Source organism: Hirundo rustica, chromosome 6 (genome assembly GCF_015227805.2).
Source record: "Hirundo rustica isolate bHirRus1 chromosome 6, bHirRus1.pri.v3, whole genome shotgun sequence".
NCBI classification, from domain to species: Eukaryota; Metazoa; Chordata; class Aves; order Passeriformes; family Hirundinidae; genus Hirundo; species Hirundo rustica.
Genome location: NC_053455.1, coordinates 59,209,949 through 59,226,788, shown reverse-complemented (window position 1 = coordinate 59,226,788; position 16,840 = coordinate 59,209,949). Strand labels below are relative to the sequence as shown.

The following is a 16,840-nucleotide window of genomic DNA, read 5'->3' as shown; positions in this document are numbered from 1 at the left end:
CCACATCCACAGAGCGCAAGGTGACGCTCTGGTGGCAGCACTGAGGTGACCCCAGGCAATAGAGGTGACACCCTGGTGGCAGGGCCCAAGGTAACACCACAGGCGCAGGCTGACGCCATGGCAGCTCGGGGACAAGGGGACCCCTAAGGGGGACATCGCAATGAGAACAGGCAGCACTAGGCACAGACATGGAGGTGGCAGCATCTTTACTGCCGAGAGCAGGCACAGCAGCGTGCGGCCACTGCAGGGACAATGAGAGGCCGTGTCCTGTCCCTGGGCCTGCGCCTGCCCCGCTGCCAGGATGGCCCCAAGGTCCTTGCCGCAGCTGGATTCTGGGAATAGTCGCTGGTGGCACCATGGTGGCAGGGGTTCAGCGGTGACTTGCGGTGTGTCACAGCACTTGTGCCGCTGTCCAGCTGATGCCTTCCCATGGTGGCACAGCGGCCATTCCCTGCTCCAGGTGCCCTGGGAAGGGCCACTCCAGAGGCGGCTCTGGGCACCTCTCCTGCGATGACACGGGGGCCATTCCCTGCTCCAGCTGCCCTGGGAAAGGTGACACTGGAGCTGGCTCTGGGCTTCTCTCCGACACCTCCACTCTGGACACCAGGAAGAACTGGATGCCTGCGGGTCCCAACCTGGAGGGCACAGGAGAGGGGTCTTGAGTCAGACCCGCTTGAGGGGTGGGCCAAGTGTCCCTGCAGGACTGTTCCCTCGGGGCCTGGATGGGCTGTGGTGGCTCCAGGCTCACTGGGATGCTGGTGTGGCTCCGGTTTTTTCGGTACAGGGCATTCCTTGCTCTCCGTCTCTGCAGCCGCTTCCTCCTGCGTGGCTCCATCTGTGCCGGGTGGTGAAGTGTCACTGGGACATCTGCACCCCCTGTCACTCTGTGCCCCTCCCACCTCAAAATCGGTGGCACTTGGGGACTCACTGGCCAGCTGGGGCTGTGGAAGTCATCTGGGATCCTGTCAGACACAGAGCTGTCAGAGCCACTGGTGCTGCAGGGGGAAAGAACCATCTGCAGTGGCACCACAGGGTGACAGGGGGTGACAGGGGGTGACAGGGGGTGACAGGGGGTGACATACCTGGACTCAAGCTCTGAGGGGGACACGTCGCTCCAGCTGCCTCCAGAGCCTGGCTCATGACCCATCTGCCGCTGCAGCAGTGCATCCGCCTCCACCAGGCACTGCTGGAGCTGTGGGACAGTGCCAGTGTCACGGTGTCACCGCGGTCCCAAGGCTCCAGGGCACCTTGAGCCAGGTCCAAGCCCACCTTGGCGGGCGCAGGGTCGCAGAAGTCAAGCAGGGTGTCACAGAGGAGGCGCCCCAGCGACTCGAGGTCCTCCGTGCTGAAGTGGGAGTTCCTCCCACCTGGAGGGGACAGGGAAAAGGAAACAAGAGCAGCTCCCCAAGCTAGGACCATCCCCCCGGCATCGTTCCCATGGCAGTGGCAGCCCCTCACCCAGTGTGGAGCCACTGAAAGCCACCTCCAGGGTGTAGCTGTGCGAGACACCCAGGCGCCACATGCAGACCCGGCCCGTCCTCTCTTTGCTCTTCTGCACCTGGAACTTGCAGCTGGAGAAAGAGAACTGGGAGCCCCAGGGTCAGAGGGGTCCCAACCCCACAGGGACATCTCGGGAAGCGGCACAGTGGCTGCGTTCCCACTGTTACCCCAACACGTGGCTCTGAGGCAGCCATGTCCCACCTTGTTGGGGGCGTTTTTGCTCAGCATTAGAGGGAACACGCGCTGGCGCAGCCGAGTCCCGGTGCCGTCCCGGCCAGCATCGCAACCGTACATGAAGACGTTGTTCTTCCGGCTGTGCCCATGGAAGTCGCAGTACAGCACCACTTCCCGCTCCGCCAGCACCCTGCACATATCAGGATATGGCCACGAGCACCGCCATAGGAATGGGCCTGTCCCGCTGGCTCCCCAAGCCCGCCTCACCTCTGGACCATGGCCCGCAGGTGCCACGCAACCGGGAAGGAGCCGGGAAGCGCCATCCCGTAGGCCCTGTTGGGATCCCGTCCCGCCAGGGAGCAGCGAGAGTTGCCCACCACCACCCCGTCGGGGTTGAGCATCGGCACCACCTTGAAGATGAAGAGGCGGCGCAGGAGCCGCGCATCCGGGTGGGCGCTCAGCAGGAAATCCAGGAATCCCCTCATGGCCCAGGAGCCGCCGCTCTCACCGGGGTGCGCGCGGGCGCTCACCACCACCGCCCGCTTGCCGGCCGCGCCGCCTGGGCTGGTGATGGTCAGCAGGTACACGGTGTTGCCGGCCAGGCTGCGGCACAGCGCCTGCACCGCGCAGCACCGTGAGCGCGCCGGGTCGGCCGCCAGCGCGCGCAGGTAGCGCTGCAGGTCTGAGTAGGTGTAGGGGTAGCAGGTGGCAAAGAAGCACGTGTCGCCGTCGTGCGGGAAGCGCACCGTCCAGCTGAGCCGGAACAGCGGCGGCTCCCCCGCACTGCCACGGTAGTAGCGGACGTCGGTCCCGACCCGGCGCCAGCCTATGCCACGGCTCTGGGCGTCCCGCTGGGAGTAGAGCAGTGGCCGCAGGCCCTGGCCATAGAGGCTCTTGGGCTTGGCCATGTTGGCGATGGTGAAGCGGTAGAGCGGCTCCCGACGCGTGTTTTGGACGCGGAAGTAGAACCACTGTGTGTGTTTGGCCGTGTACAGGTCCGGCCGCAGCATCAGCACATACTCATAGGGACCCCTGTGTGGAGGGAAGGGCCGTGCTCCTGATCGGGGCCTGACATGAGGGGCCCCATGTCCCCCAGTGTCTCCCTTACACCTTGATGGCCTTCTGGAGGTTCCCACTCTCAAAGCGGGACTCGAAGAGCAGCGTGGTGTCCTGGGGACCCTCCAAGGGGGCTGCTGGTGAGGAGAGTGGCCCTGGGGCCCCCCCAACCCGAGCACGGATAAAGCAGGAGCCTTGGAGTGCTGTGGGGGGAGCAGAGACAGTGGTGGGGGTCTGGGGAGAGCGGAGGCGCTCAGGAGTGTTGCCCCGTGCTCCGTTACCTGGGCTGGAGTGGTAGACGACGGTGCCCTGCTCCTCACCGAGGGTGTACAGGGCCTGCTCCGGGCCCATGGGTGGGCAAAAGGGCTCCGGTTTAGGGGGAACCCACTCTGGGAGAGGGGGGAAGGCAGAGACAAATGCCATACACACAACAGGGGTCTGGCACAGGGATGAGGCGGGGGGACAGCTGAAACATCCCCTCACCGATGTGCTCAATCGTTTCCTGGATGACCTCACACTCCACAGGCCAGCGGGGAGGTGGGAGGGAGAATGGAGCCTGTGGTTCTCCTGGAGACTTCCAGGGCCGCCTTGAGGGGGCCAGCCTGCCCTGGTGGGGAGTCTGCTCCACCACCTTGGGAGCTGCAAGAGCACCGGGAAGAGCTGGGGGTCTCAGTGTAGTTGGGGTAAGGGGATCGCCCAAAACCAAGGCAGGGACAGGGAGAGGCCCTCCCAGCATACTTGCTGTGCTGGGGGGCTGTGAGGGGCTGCAGGGTCTCACTCACGGTTTGGCTTGTGCCCAGGACTTCGCTGCCAGCCAGGACTGGTGTTGGCCATGGTGGATGCCCTGGGATGCTGCCCGGAGCGTTCCCCCAGGAACATGGCCGTCTCTTCCTTGCTTGTCTTCTCATCTTGGGGAGAACAGCGCCACAGCCATGGGGTGGGAGGGGACACGGCTCAGGGACAGGAGGGGACACCGCACAGCGGCCAGGGCTCACCTCGGAAGTAGCCATAGAAGCGCAGATGGGTGCGGATGAAGCTGTCATAGGGCTTCAGGAATTGTCCCCCACCAGACCTCCCCGGAGCCCCCTGCCTTGCCTGGGCAGCGCCGTGCCCCGCGGGCTCCATGCCTGATAGCTCCGGGAGACCCGGAACAGCAGTGGCAGTGCCAGGGCTGGGCTGGCATGTGGTTGCTGAGCTACAGAGGGGAACGGGGCAGTCCTGGAGCAGAGCTGGGAACTGAGCCAGAGGGATTTCCTGGAGTTGTTAAGGTTGGAAAAGACCTCCAGGGTCATTGAGCCCAACCTGTGACCAATCCCCATCTCGTCACCGAGACCAGAGCACTGAGCACATTCCTTGGACACCTCCAGGGCTGGGGACTCCGCTGCCTTCCCGAGCAGCCCCTTCCAATGCTGGACACCACTTTCTGTGAAGAAATTCCTCCTCATGTCCAACTTCAATTTCCCCTGGCAGAGCTTGAGGCTGTTTTCCCTTGTCCCGTCCTTTGTTCCGTGGCAGCAGAGCCTGACACACCCCTTGGCTACACTCTCCTGTCAAGGAGTTTTGCAGAGCCAGAAAGTCCCCCCAAGCCTCCTTTTCTCCAAGCTGAGCCCCCCCAGCTCCTCCTGGTGCTCCAGACCCTTCCCCCACACTCCATTCCCTTCTTTGGACAGCCCCTCTCTGCCATGAGGGCTCCAGATCTGTCCTCAGGGCTGGAGGTGGCCCAACAATGCCAGAACAGGGGACAGGCCTGTGGGCACACCAATACTGGGACAGTCCAGGTGCCATCAGCCTTTCGCCCACCTGGGCTCACATTCAGCTGCTCTCATCAGCACACCCAGGGCTTCTCCCAGCTTTCCACCCTCTCTTCCCCCAGCCTGGAACAGTCAGGTTTGTGTGACCCAAGTGCAGGACCTGGCACTTGGCCTCAGCCCTTCAATCCAGCCCATGCAGCTTCCTCTGCAGAGCTTTCCTGCCTTCCACAATCCACACACCCACTCAACTTGTACTTGTGGATTACCGGGGGTCTGTTGTGCCCTCCATCCCCATCTACCACCCACCCTCAGCAGAATCAGTGAGATGTACTTCCCAAACTGCTACAATTTATTGGACAATGGTCAAAGGAACTGTACATCTGTAAAAAAAACCAAAACAAAACAAAAAAACCCCAAGAGGTGGGCACGGCACTGCATGCCTCATGTACTCGAGGCCGTTTTCCTCCGCTTCAGCCGTGAGCGCCAGTCCTCTGGCAGTGCCTCGAAGTTGGCATTCCTCTCGGCCATGCCACTGCAGGAATAAAGCGGAATGTCAGCACCCAGCCGGCCCCCTCACGTATCCCCCACCTCTACAAAGGATAAGGAAATGCCCTGGTGCCAGCCCCCGGGGTCTGTACCTCATCAGCTGCTGCTGCTTCCACTCCTCGATGCGCCGCTGGGCTGTGGTCTCCCGGTCCTCCTCGCTGGAGCTGGAATTCTCCTCCTCATCCAGCTCCCGCTGGATACTTTGCCACTTCTTCACCAGTGACGGCATCTTTGTCTTGCCCTTCTTGCCCTGTGCCACAAAAACAACAGCGGTGAGTGCGGCTGGAAAGGGAGGAGGGAAGGAACGGTGCCGGCGCGGGATCACCCATCCGGCATACCTTGTCCTTGCGCCCCTTCCTCGGCTTCTCCTTCTCAGGAGGCGGTGGTGCCTTGGGGGTGGGCGGTGGGGGTGTCTGCGGGGGCGGTGGGGGCGGCGGCTGCTCGGCCGCAGCGCCCGTGGCCGGCAGCGCTCCCCGTGCCGGCGCTGGCTGTGCCGCGGCCGTGCTGGCCAGGCTGACGGGCACGGCGCACTCCGAGTATCCCATCATGGAAGAGGCGGCGGGTCCAGTCACACCCAGGTAGCCGGGCTGCAGCCCCAGCGCCGCGGGCTGAGGGCCAGCGTGGCCCGGAGCCATGCGGAGGTTGGGGCGTCCCTGGATCTCGCTCTGGAGGCGCTGGCGGGGCCTCAGCGAGGCCAAGGGCACGGCTGATGGCTGGTACTTGCCCGTGGCCATCAGAGGCTGGCTGTAGATGACGGGGCAGCTGCCAATGGTGGCCGTGCGCTGCATCAGCCCTGGGCTCATCTCCGCCGCTTTCCTCTTTGGTGGCTTGGCCGAGAGCAGCGGGGCTGGGCTTGGATCGATGGCGGCCTGGAAGAAAGCGCCGAAGAGCGCCATTACACACCAGTTTCCCAGAGTTTCACACTCTGGAGTCAGCAGAGCCCCGGCTTCACCACTCACCTGGCTGCTGCTGGCAGCGGGGCGTACCAGGGACTTCAGGGGAGCATCCTCCTCTGTTCCTGGGGCAGGTGGCTCCTCGCCCCCCTCATCTTCCATCTCCACTTCCTGGATCTCCCCGTCTTCTCCAGGCGGTGGGGGTGGCGGTGGAGGTGGCGGGGGTGAGTCTGGGGGGGGTGGAGGCGGCGGAGGCATTTCCAAGGGCAAGGGAGGTTGGAGGACTGGAACGGAGGACTGAAGCAGAGTCCAAAACGGAGTGAGCGGCATAAGAGACGTAGCAGGAGCTTGGCCCGAGAAGGATTCTTTACAAAGGGAGCCTGAAGAAGACACATTGACACGGGCTTGAACACCCGGCCTACGGTCTGTACCACCTGCTCCTGCCCGCGGTCCCGCTTGGAAGCACAGCCACCGTGGCCTGCCCTGGCCCCCCTGCCCCCGCCCTGGAGCCAGGACCCCCAGCACCAGTGAGACGTACCTGTGGGGCGCTCGGCGGGCCCCTCGCTCTGCTCTCCTTTGTCTTTGGGAGGTGGCTTTGGAGGACCGTCGGGTTTTCTGTCGGCGGCGCCTCGCTGTCCCTCCTCTTCGTCCTCCCCGTCGGGGAACTCCCATTGCGACTCTCCAGAGCGCTCGTTAACATAGAAATAGCGTCTATGCTCCCTAGATCACAAGAAAGAGAAGGAGGCTTCAGCTTCCCTTCTCCGCCCCCGACACTCCAAGGCGGGCCTGCCCACGACAGCGGTGCGCTCTCGCAGGGGAGACCCTCGTGCAGCAGGGCTGCCGCTCTCCCACACACAACAAACAACTTTGAGGACAGAGGCAAGAGAGGCCCGAGCCGACTCGCTCAAAGCTATTTGCTATCGCTGGCTGCGGGAACGTCGCCCCGAGCCCCCCGCTCCGAGGGAGGGGAGGGCCGGGAACGCCGGCGACATCTTGCTAACATTGGGACTTTCAGCACGGCCTCGGCTGAAAGTCGCCCTCCGAGAAGAGGCACCGGGGAACAGCCCAGTGGAGGGAAGCGGCTGCCCCCCTACCCCATGGTGCGCAGTTTTTTATGATACTCTTGGTGTCAAACACACAGTGAATGCTAGAGAGAGGGAGCGGATCTGGGAGCTGAAAAACAAAAGAGCAAAGATTTCAAACAAAGGAAAATTAATCAAGAAAGCCAAATAGACAAAGAAATGTTTGGGTCTGACCTGCTGGCAGGAGACAGAAATCTTGCTCTTCGTTCCGTCGGTGAGTTGAAGTTTGTCCTTTGGAAGAGCTGTTGGTCAGAAGAGTTGATCCAGAGATCCTGCAAAGTTCACAGAGCTCTCGCATGCGCGACCCCCCAGGCCCGCCCTCCACAGCGCTGGACACTCGCGAGAGGGACAACCAGCTCTGTCCGTCATGGAATCGGCTCCGTCGCAAAGCACTGGGCACTCCGTTTGGATCCTCCAGTTTGGTGGCCGGCCCAAACTCTGCGAGTGCCGGACGTTTCTCTGCCTGCCCAGCACTAACAGAAGCCGCTCTCAGTCTGCCAGAGGGACGGCGCCAGCGTCGTCGGGTGGTTGATGGTCACAAATCATGTCTGAGATGTCAGAGATGAAAGGTGAGAAAGGAGGAGAGCGCGTACCTGTCCCAGTGGCAGGACCAGCCTTTAGGGGTGGCGTTTATTTCGTATTGTTTAAGCTGTTCGGCTGCGTCTTGGAGTTTGCGTTTGAGGTAGTTTCCATTGAGAGCACCTTCTCGCCAGTCTGCAATGCGGGTCTAGAGGGCAAGAACCGGGGGAAGCCAGTGAGGTGGGCTGCCAGCGGCCCCAGGGGGGGACGGGACTCGAGGATCGGGAGGCTCCCTTCCGGCACGGGACGCGGGGGGCCAGGAGGAGGACACCCCACCTCTGTGCCAAGCCACGCTCTCCCCCCGCCGAGGAAGGGAGAGCCCTGCGTGGCAAGGCGCCACGAGGCTCACGCAGCGCCGGCGCTCGGACGGCAGATTGCATCCGATCCGCTCCAGAACACAAGGCCGGAGCGAGGGGCGAAGGCTCGGTTACCTCTGTCTGCAACAGCAACATGTGGAAGTTGGAGATAGATTGTCTGTTGATGCCCAGGAACTCCAATTTACTAGTCAGAGTATTTGCCAGCTCTCCAATCTGAAACTGCCAGGAGAAAGGGCAGAGTCAAGAGCTGCCCTCTGGGAGCAGCGTCGGGCAGCTGCGGCCCTGCGGCTCTCGGGAAGCACCGCTTGGGACCACCCGCGGCCCCTCAGCCTGTAGGGACTGGGATGTGCCACCCCGGCCCCATCACCCCCTTTGTTCAGTCCCGCTACATCCTGCACCCCAGGGACAGGGCAGTGTGGGTGGCTGGGTGACAGCTCCTCCAGGGACCGCGCTTGACTCTGTGCGGAAGGACAGCACGGGCTCAGGTAGCTCTGGTACTCTGGAGTTACAGCAGAACCAATGCCACGGCAGGTATCTAAGAATGCTTCCCAAATAAATGGGCCAGGATGTCATTCCAGATTCTGTAAATAACTGCTTTCCAGAGGAACTAGCTGGGAAGTACCAGAAAGGGATAACAGCTCTGGATTTACTCCAGAGCAGAGGCAGCAGCTCTATCAAAACTCAGGTCAGCTCATGGCGACCATGGCTACTCAGCTCCAGCATCTCATGGGAGTGAAACCTCCAATCTGGGGACACAGGGATACCTGTGTCCATCCCCCTGGCTGGAGGCACTGCATGGAAGCAGCCACAAGCCAGAAAGGAATCAGGAACAGGGATGCCTGCAAGGGGCATCACCACTGCTTAAAGAAAGGCTCTAAAAATGTATATTTTAAACTTCACTCCTCAGAAGAGGCTTTGGAATGTCCACCAAAGCCACCAAGGAAGCATCTGTCTCCAGAGAGGGGAGGGGCAGACAAGCAAGCCCTAGAGAAGACCAAGGCAGGCACATGAATCCCCACGTTAATGTGGCTCTGGAGAAGCTAGGGAACATCCTGGAGCAGAGGGTGACTTGGGAACGGTGGTGCCGGCGCAGCTCCTGTAACCAGAGAGATCCCAACCTGATGAGCAAACGGTACTGGTTACCCAGGGAGCCGGCATTCCTCCAACAGCGCTAAGGGAATCCTGCATGGAAAAGCACCACATGGTCCGTCACAGCGCTGCCCACTGAAACCCAACGGGGGGGACAGCAGAGGGGACCAGCGAGTCCAGCCCTGCTACAGGCTTTTATTCTTTTTTATTTAAATTGATGAATTTAAAAATCAGGTCTCAAATGGATGTTGCACTGAGGCAGGCTCAGTTTCGGTCTGGGAATGTCACATCTCAAAATCCTCTAAGGAATTGTTTTATGGGAGAGATGTGGGTTTTTCACAAGGACAAAAGGACCTTCCCTTTCACACCAGAAAAATAATTTACGTGATGGGAAATGAGGACAGGGATAGGCAACTCTCACTGCAGATTCCACCAGGGCTCCACCACAATCTGGTGATTCCCCATCTGCCACCACAGGGAGGTGACAACACTTCCCAACGTCACAGAATTACTACAGAGCCAAAATTTATGCTGCAGGAGATCTCAGGGTAACAGACACAGGGACTAAATGGGAAAGATCTCCCCTGCTGCTCTGTTGTACTGCCCTCAAGCCTGGAGCTCTGCTACAGATCAGGGAATTGATCCAGTGCAGCCAAAGGAGCAAACCAAGGCTCAGAGAAGAGCTATCAGTAGGGTGCTGCAGAAATCCCCAGGGCTTCCCCAGCTCTCATCTAAAAGTAATGCTGGGCGAAGGGCAGAGCGGTACCGTCAGCCTCAAGAGACGGAGAGATTACGGACGAGGAGTCTTCAGCCTGGAAACGGGACGACTGAGCGGGCCAGAGACTGGAATATCATTATTGGTGAAAACAAAGTCAAGATCAAATCGGTTGTTCTCTGTCAAAACAACACCCAGGGCTCAGTCTTTGCCCCCCCACACCCTCCTTTCATCCAAGCTTTTGCTGCTGAATCCTACTGGAGACAGGATATCTTCCCAGTCCTGCACAGCCCTTCCTTCACAAGCTGTTCCCACAGCCACACCGGGATCTGAGCTTTAAAAGCTTCAGGTGGGCCAAATCCAAAGCCCAAAGCGCCGGTGTTCCCAGGAAGAGGTGGCTGAGGGAGCCAGCGTGTCCCTTGTTCCTGCCGGCAGCTGGAGCACCCATCACATCCCTCATCTCACAGACACGCACCTCTGCCTCTCCATACCTTTAGATCCTGTTCCTCCTCTTCCATTTTTGGAGCCCCTTGTGATTTGGCTTTTTCCTGGGGCTCCTCAGATTCTGCCTCTTTGTCTGAGCTCGGATCAGTTGCTTCCGTGCTTGGGGCTGCAGGAGAAGGAAGGACACGTCAGTCCTTGTCCCACCACCGCCCTGGCAGTGCCAGCAGCTGGCTGGACACAGTGCTTGGAGCCAAAGCCAGTGTGGGCAACAGTGGGGAAAGAGCTAGGACCCACCAGAGCCAGTGACAGGAGCCTGAAAATAAAAAGGGGAGATGGTCACTGCTCTGTGTTTGGGTGGTGGGGATGATTCCAGAAGGATAATATGGGAAAGGGAGGTATCATGGGTTAGCACAGTTTTGTTTTCTAGATACAGAGAAATGTAAAATGTTTTTCCCTGCCCTGACTGTAGCCTAAGTTGGGGGGGAGGACAAGGACCTATCAAAAAGCAGGCTGGGATATTGGCAGCTAAGTTGACCAATGAGAAGTGTCAGTGCAACTTTGGAAGGAACATTTAAACCTAACCTGCTGCTGACTGCCCACTCTCTCGCTTTAGGATCAGCAATGAGGTAACATCGGAGGTGGCGGGCGGCCTCGGGTCGGGCCTTGCTGCCCTTTAGGGCGGCTGGGCCAGGCCTGGCCGGGGGTCTGGGGGCCGCTGCCCGCACAGAGAGAGCCTGGGCCGGCTGAGCCCCTTTCCCTCGCTTGGTGGCAGGGGAGAGGGGCAGCTGCAGCTCGGCAGCGCGGGGCCATGAGCTCAGACCACGGCAGAAGGGGCCAAAACATGGCCCAGCGTAATCGCCGCTGGCAGCGGAGAGTGAAATCCTGCATCTCCATAACAACTCTGAGCTGAGCCGCCCTGGATGAGACCGAGGGGTGGAGAAAAGGACTTTTATTAGCTTCCTTTATCAGCACGGCCTTGCATTGGCGTGTGCACGTGAAATTTAACCCTTTCTTAGCAACATGGAACTTTTAAAGCACAATTCTTCCTCGAGAGAAAGAAGAAAAAAAACCCAGAAGGTACATGGAACAGACACTGCATGAAGTCAGTTAGATGAGAAGTGAAAGAACTAATAATATTGGAATAGGATTGAAGAGGTGGACATTTTTAACCGGACTTTTCTAAGGCAAATTATGAAGAAATGAACTGTTCTTTGCAGCATCATAGTATTATCTGGGTAGAATGCTATTCTAATCAAAATTAAGGACTGATGTAATAGAGATTTATTTGGGAACTTTGAAACCCCTGTTCCTGGGTCAAAAAGAGGTCTCAGCCTTTTGAGACAAAGATAATTTTAGATCAGAAGAAGTATTCGTAAATAGTACCCCAGATACACTGAGAAGCTTTGCTGATCGAACATCACAGTGCAAAAACTCCGGGCGGCAGCAGATGTGTAACACAGAGAGAGCACTGGACTATTGTGTCTTGTGGCAAACGTCTTCATAAAAAGATCTTAGAAGGACTCTTCTCCTAGAGTAATGAGTAGTTATGTCTAAGTGGTGAAACTGACTGAAAATCCTAAGTTGTGTCTTTCTATGTTGTTCAATAAGAAAGTTAATAGTTTGTAAGAGGAAAGAAGCGTGTTTTAAGGTATCATTCTGTTTAAGTCTTCTTGTTTCTCAACTTTTTTTCTTTTCTCAGTTTTTTAATATATATTAATAAAACTATTTTTGTTCATTTTTAAGCTTAAGCCTGCTTTGTTTATTTCTCTCCTAATCTCTCCCTCCCACAAAAATATTAACACTAAATAATAAACCCTGCATTAATTGGTGTTTCCGCCTGGTTTTATTAAGTTAAAAAACCATTACAGGAGGGTTGGAGCTGCTACAGTGCAAAGCAGCAATGAAGCAAGGCCTGGAAAACTGGGCATCAGGGAAGCAGGAAGAGACAACCCCCAAAATTTGTCATCTTAATAATCTGTCAATAACAGATCCTAGGCATTAAATAATTTAATTATGAAGGACTGAAGAGGTCTCCATAAGCTGCCAATACCAGAAGGTTTTGTCTTCACACGACTAATTCATTGTCAAAGCAACCAATTCCAAGGAAGGAAGTCTGTGGCAGAGTCCCATAGGGCTGTGGGGAAAGAAATCCCAATTCTCAGCCTGTCCTGGCACTGGAAGGCAGGACACTTCCCTAAATCACCCTCCAGCAACAGGGTGCTCAATTTGAACCAGTTATTTTGGAGTGACAGCTCGTTGTTCCCCAGGTTACGGTGGAATCTGGTGCTGCCGGGAAGAGCTGGCTTCAGGGTTATTTGGAAAGCCCTCTGGCAAAACCATTCATTTTCCTACGCCAAAACGACATCGCTGATTTAATGCCAGAGTTGATGGGGCAGGCACCAACTCCTGCTCCAGCAGGACACAGCCTGCTGCAGGCCACTTTGTACCTACAGTTTCATTCAGCTTTCTGTATTTGCTGCAGGCACACAAATCCTGTGCTGTGAAGGGACTGGCACATCCAGAGAAAAGGAGACTCAGGGGGCACCTTCTTGCTCCCCACAATGCCCTGAGAGGAGGGTGGAGTCAGGCTCTGCTCCCAGGGAACAAGAGACAGGACAAGAGGAAACAACCTGAAGATGTGCCAGGGGAGGATTAAGTTGGATATTGGGGAAAATTTCTTAATGGAAAGAGGTGTCCAGCCCTTGCACAGGCTGCCCAGGGATGCTGTTGAGTCCCCATCCCTGGAGGGATTTAAAAGCCTTGAGATGTGACAGAGGTCAGTGGTGGCCTTGGCAGTGCAGGGAGAACAGCTGGACTCCGTGACCTCAGAGGGCACTTCCAACTTGAACAACCCCAGGATTCTACAATCTGGGAGTCCCAGAGCTGCTGGGCACGGAGTGTTCCTTAAAATGCTAAAGCTGGTGAATTTTGGGAAGCACAGCTCTGGGGGATCCAACAGGAACACGAGAGGTAGTTGTGTATGGCTGATGCATCCTCACGACCTTGAGCTGAACTAGGCCCACAGAAACAGGGGGCTGGCTCAACCCTGCCACAAGGGCTGCAGTTAACATTCCCTACACACTGAGTGTGGAGCCCTGGAGTGGCTCCAGGGACACTTCAGCTGTCTGGAATTCGGTACCAGGCAGCTCAAAAACCGAACTTTACAAGTGGAGGGTGACAGTTCCCAGTGTACTGCAGGCTGGATTTGTGATGTTGGGAGGAAGGGGAAAGCAATGGGATGTGAGGAAACTGTCTCTTACGTGCCCCTTCTCCCAAGGAACCACTGAGTAGGGCACTCTTCTCCTTATGTGAGGTAATTAGGATAGGGAGATGGCGGCAGAGAAGCAGCTTATCCCAGTGAGGCTGGGCTGTGACACAGTCGCCCCTCAGCCTGTCCCCACCCGGCACACGTACCTCACGGCCCTTCCCGGCACTGCTCTGTGGGTCTTCAGGGAAAGGAGACCCCCTGCTCCTCCCTCCAAAGGAAGCCTTTCCAATTACCTGCTTCTCCTGCTTCTGGGCTCTCCCGGCCCGTTTTGCTGGAGCCTCGACTGGCAGACTCGGGGCTGGCGGCTCCCACAAACAGTTTCCATTTCCCTCTCTTGGAGGCCAGCCTGCGGGACGCATCCTGCGAAGCCGACTGGCTCCCATCGGAGAGCGGGCTGGAGCCCGAAACGCTGCCATCGCCTTCCTCCAAGGCACGCAGCTCTGCCTGCCGAGACACAACACCCAAGTTTATTCCCAGCGGAACCGTGGCTGCACGTGCGGCCATTTCAGGGACAAAAGTCTCCCCTTACCTTTTTCCTCTCCAGCACCATCTCCAGCTCAAGCGTGTCCTGCTCCTCCTCCTCCTCCGCACTCTCTCCTGACTGCACCACGCTGCACAGATCCTCCTGCCCCGTGTCTTCCAGGGGATCCCTGCTGGGCTCTGGCTCTTCAGGGGCAGCTGGCGCCTCTTCCACTTTCACCTCCTCTTCCAGAGGCGGCTCAACCTCTTCTTTGCAGATCACTTTCCTCCTCCAGCGCTCCTCTTCCTCCTTCACCACGTCGGGCAGGAGTGGGGCCAGGAGGGCCGCAGCCACTCCCTTCCTCTCTTCCTCACTGTTGGAGAGAGCCTGCACTCCTTCATTCACTTCCTGTGGGATGAGCTACGTGTGAGCTTTCTGGCAGCTGCCTGGGAAAGAGCCCGTGCTGCCAGGCCTCTCCTAGTGCTGTGGATGGAGGAGAGCATCCCAGCTGCTTCCCAGGAAGCCCAAGGAGGTGCCTGCAAGCCCCACGGCAGCCAGAATCCACACGACTGACCTTCTTCACCTCCCGCTTACTGAGGCTGGTCCCACGGCCAGCGCTGCCAGGGGTCCCTTTCTCCTGAGGGAATGGCTCCGTGGCTGCCATGAAGCTGCCGTTGGTGCCTGCCACGGTGCTGCTGAGGAAAAGAAAAGGGAATGAAGGGTGGGATCGAGACAACATCCCCCAGGGCAACATCCTGGAGCTCTCGCCCACCTGTGCTGGTAATGCTGCAGACCCTGGACCTGCGTCGCCAAGTACTGCGGCAGCTCCCAGGTCACCTCGTTGCTCTGGGTGTTCCAATAATAGTAGCAGCCGGTGTTCTCATCCCACACTTCCTGCCAGTCGCCCATCTCCAGCTCTCCCACTGCCAGAGCGACAAGGACAGCCCGTCACTCCCCTCCCCAGTGACACCCGTCTGTCAGCATCCCCTTTGGAGAGAGGAGCGGCGCTCACCTCCGGCCAGCGAGCACTGGGTGTCATACTGCCACTCCGGCGCCGGTGCCGAGCCCGTGCCGTTGGCCGTGCCCGGCGATGGGCCCGTGCCCGAGTCCTTTGGCTCCGGGCGTGGAGGTGTGGGGGGCGGCACGGAGGAGGAGGAGGAAGAGGAGGCAGCGGTGGGCTCAGCGGGCTGCGGAAGGGCCGTGATGGCATCAATCTCCTGTAAAAACAGCATCCCATCGTGAGGCTCAAATACCAAGCCAAATCAAAGAACTTCCTGCGTGAGGACAACATCTTGGACCGCAAAACTCCCCTCCTCCCGCCATCCCTCCCTCCCTGCCTCCCCTCATCCTCGCCGGAGTGGCACTCACAGCCAGGAAGTTTGCCAGGGTGCTGTCGATGTCAGCAGAGTTGCTGCCATTGGCATCCGCGGAACGGGCCGGCTTCTCCGGGGTCTCGCCCTCCTCATCATCGCTGTCGGCGTAGGCACCCAGCAGGCACAAACCTCCTGGAGAAGGGAGAGCAAATCCTCAGGGGAATCCTCCTGCGGCCACAGGGCAGTGGATGCCACCCCTCACCCTCCGCTCCAGGTGCCACTGCCATCCCAGGGGGAACAGGTACAACCGGGAGGCACAGCCCGGGGGGAATCAGCACAGGAACAAGAAATAAAATGCACCTAAGGATGAGCAACCGCCTCTTAGGAAAGAACAGCACCATCAAGATAATTAAAAAGAAAACAACTCCAGCCCCAAAGTGGATTATTTCAGAAAGAGTTAACTCTCTTTCCTTGAAAATAATAGTAAAATGTGGTTAACATCCTGTGTTAAAAACAGGGGGTTATGGAAAGGGGAACAGTCCCAGAAAAAAACCTGGTGTTTAGAACAAAACCTACCACCACACTTACCACAGAAAACCCACACTCAGCACCTCCAAAAACTATTTGGAACCCCAGCCCCGCACTTTTAGGACCAAAACCCCATATATATGACCAAAAAAAAAAAAAAAAAAAAAATCACACAAAGGACCAAACTCCTACATTTAGGACCCCCAAGCCTCCACATCTAGTATCAAAACCGGCTAAACTTAGGACAAAAGCCCACTTTTAGTACCAAACTCCCCCACATTTTGAACTTTAAAAAAAAAAAAAAAAAAAAAAAATGGCATTTGGACCCCAAAAATGACATCTGAAGATCAACCTCCTCCAAATTTAAGACAAAAAGCCCCACTTATAACCAGAACTCCAACGTTATTTTATCATTAGTGTGCATCGGGGGCCGTAAGCACCCCTAAATCCTAAAATTCTCCCTATAGTTTTTTAGGAGGGATGCAATCCCGCGTCTCACCCCAGAGCGCTCCCTTACCTGTGGCCTTGACCGCGGCGGGAGCGGGAGGCGGCGGATTGGGCGGGTTGCGGGGCGGCTCCGCCACCGTCTCGGGCTCATCTGCGGAGCAGAAGCGTCAATTACGGGGGGCTCAGAATGAGGGGATCTCGGGGGAGGGCGGATCGGGACCCCCCGGTCCCGCCAGGCCGCGCTAGGCCGCACTAGGCCGCGCCCCGCCAACAAAGCGCCCCCCGCTTCCACCCGCCTTTTTCGCCATACCCGGCTCGGAGCCCGAGTCGCCCCCCTCGCCCGCGGCTCCTGCTGCCTCGTCGCGGCGCGGCGCGGGCGGGGAGAGCTGCAGGATGGGCCGGCGGCCGGGCGCGGCCCGCGCCTTCTTCCCCATGGCGGCGGCGGCGGCGGCTGCGCCTCAGGGCTGTGGCCGCGCGCGCCGCGCAGGGGGCGGGGCGCTGACGTCACCAAGGGGGCGGTGCCCGAGCGATACGCGCCCTTGGGGGCGGGATGCGAGCGCGCGCTCCCTATGGACGGGCACGAGCCAGAGGTAACGGCTCCATCCGGCCCTGCGGCACCGTCCTGCACACCATGATCCTAGATGTCCATCCTATCCCGGAGCGCCGTCCTGCCCCACA

General features: G+C 58.3%; 2 protein-coding genes across 2 annotated transcripts; both read right to left on the bottom strand.

Annotated features, from left to right (window-relative positions):
- Positions 1–206: 206 nt before the first annotated feature.
- On the bottom strand, positions 207–3,855 carry AGBL2 (AGBL carboxypeptidase 2). The gene is made up of 13 exons (XM_040067595.1): positions 3,726–3,855; positions 3,513–3,638; positions 3,214–3,369; positions 3,012–3,119; positions 2,783–2,933; positions 1,942–2,706; positions 1,702–1,864; positions 1,459–1,585; positions 1,270–1,367; positions 1,083–1,192; positions 929–995; positions 749–835; positions 207–635 (listed from the first exon to the last, which is right to left on the bottom strand). The coding sequence occupies exons 1-13, from the start codon at positions 3,853–3,855 to the stop codon at positions 207–209; spliced, it is 2,517 nt and encodes an 838-aa protein (XP_039923529.1).
- Positions 3,856–4,820: 965 nt separating this feature from the next.
- FNBP4 (formin binding protein 4) lies at positions 4,821–16,596 on the bottom strand. The gene is made up of 16 exons (XM_040066314.2): positions 16,473–16,596; positions 16,233–16,313; positions 15,243–15,379; positions 14,887–15,091; positions 14,647–14,797; positions 14,449–14,569; positions 13,944–14,282; positions 13,648–13,858; positions 10,194–10,312; positions 8,013–8,117; positions 7,596–7,729; positions 6,459–6,640; positions 5,987–6,300; positions 5,366–5,896; positions 5,120–5,277; positions 4,821–5,013 (listed from the first exon to the last, which is right to left on the bottom strand). Exons 1-16 carry the CDS (start codon positions 16,594–16,596, stop codon positions 4,923–4,925), a joined length of 3,003 nt encoding a protein of 1,000 aa, XP_039922248.1. The 3' UTR covers positions 4,821–4,922.
- Between the last annotated feature and the right edge of the window lie 244 nt (positions 16,597–16,840).

Excerpts from the sequence above, each read along its gene's own strand:
- FNBP4 (XM_040066314.2), bottom strand. The coding sequence starts at position 16,596 with ATGGGGAAGAAGGCGCGGGCCGCGCCCGGCCGCCGGCCCATCCTGCAG. Across the intron at positions 15,380-16,232 it reads CGCCGCGGTCAAGGCCACAG|GAGGTTTGTGCCTGCTGGGT; the intron begins GTAAGGGAGCGC and ends TCCCTTCTCCAG. Across the intron at positions 5,014-5,119 it reads AAGCAGCAGCAGCTGATGAG|TGGCATGGCCGAGAGGAATG; the intron begins GTACAGACCCCG and ends TTATTCCTGCAG.
- AGBL2 (XM_040067595.1), bottom strand. The coding sequence starts at position 3,855 with ATGGAGCCCGCGGGGCACGGCGCTGCCCAGGCAAGGCAGGGGGCTCCG. Across the intron at positions 3,370-3,512 it reads TCCTGGGCACAAGCCAAACC|CTCCCAAGGTGGTGGAGCAG; the intron begins GTGAGTGAGACC and ends GTGCTCTTGCAG. Across the intron at positions 3,120-3,213 it reads GGAAACGATTGAGCACATCG|AGTGGGTTCCCCCTAAACCG; the intron begins GTGAGGGGATGT and ends CCCCTCTCCCAG.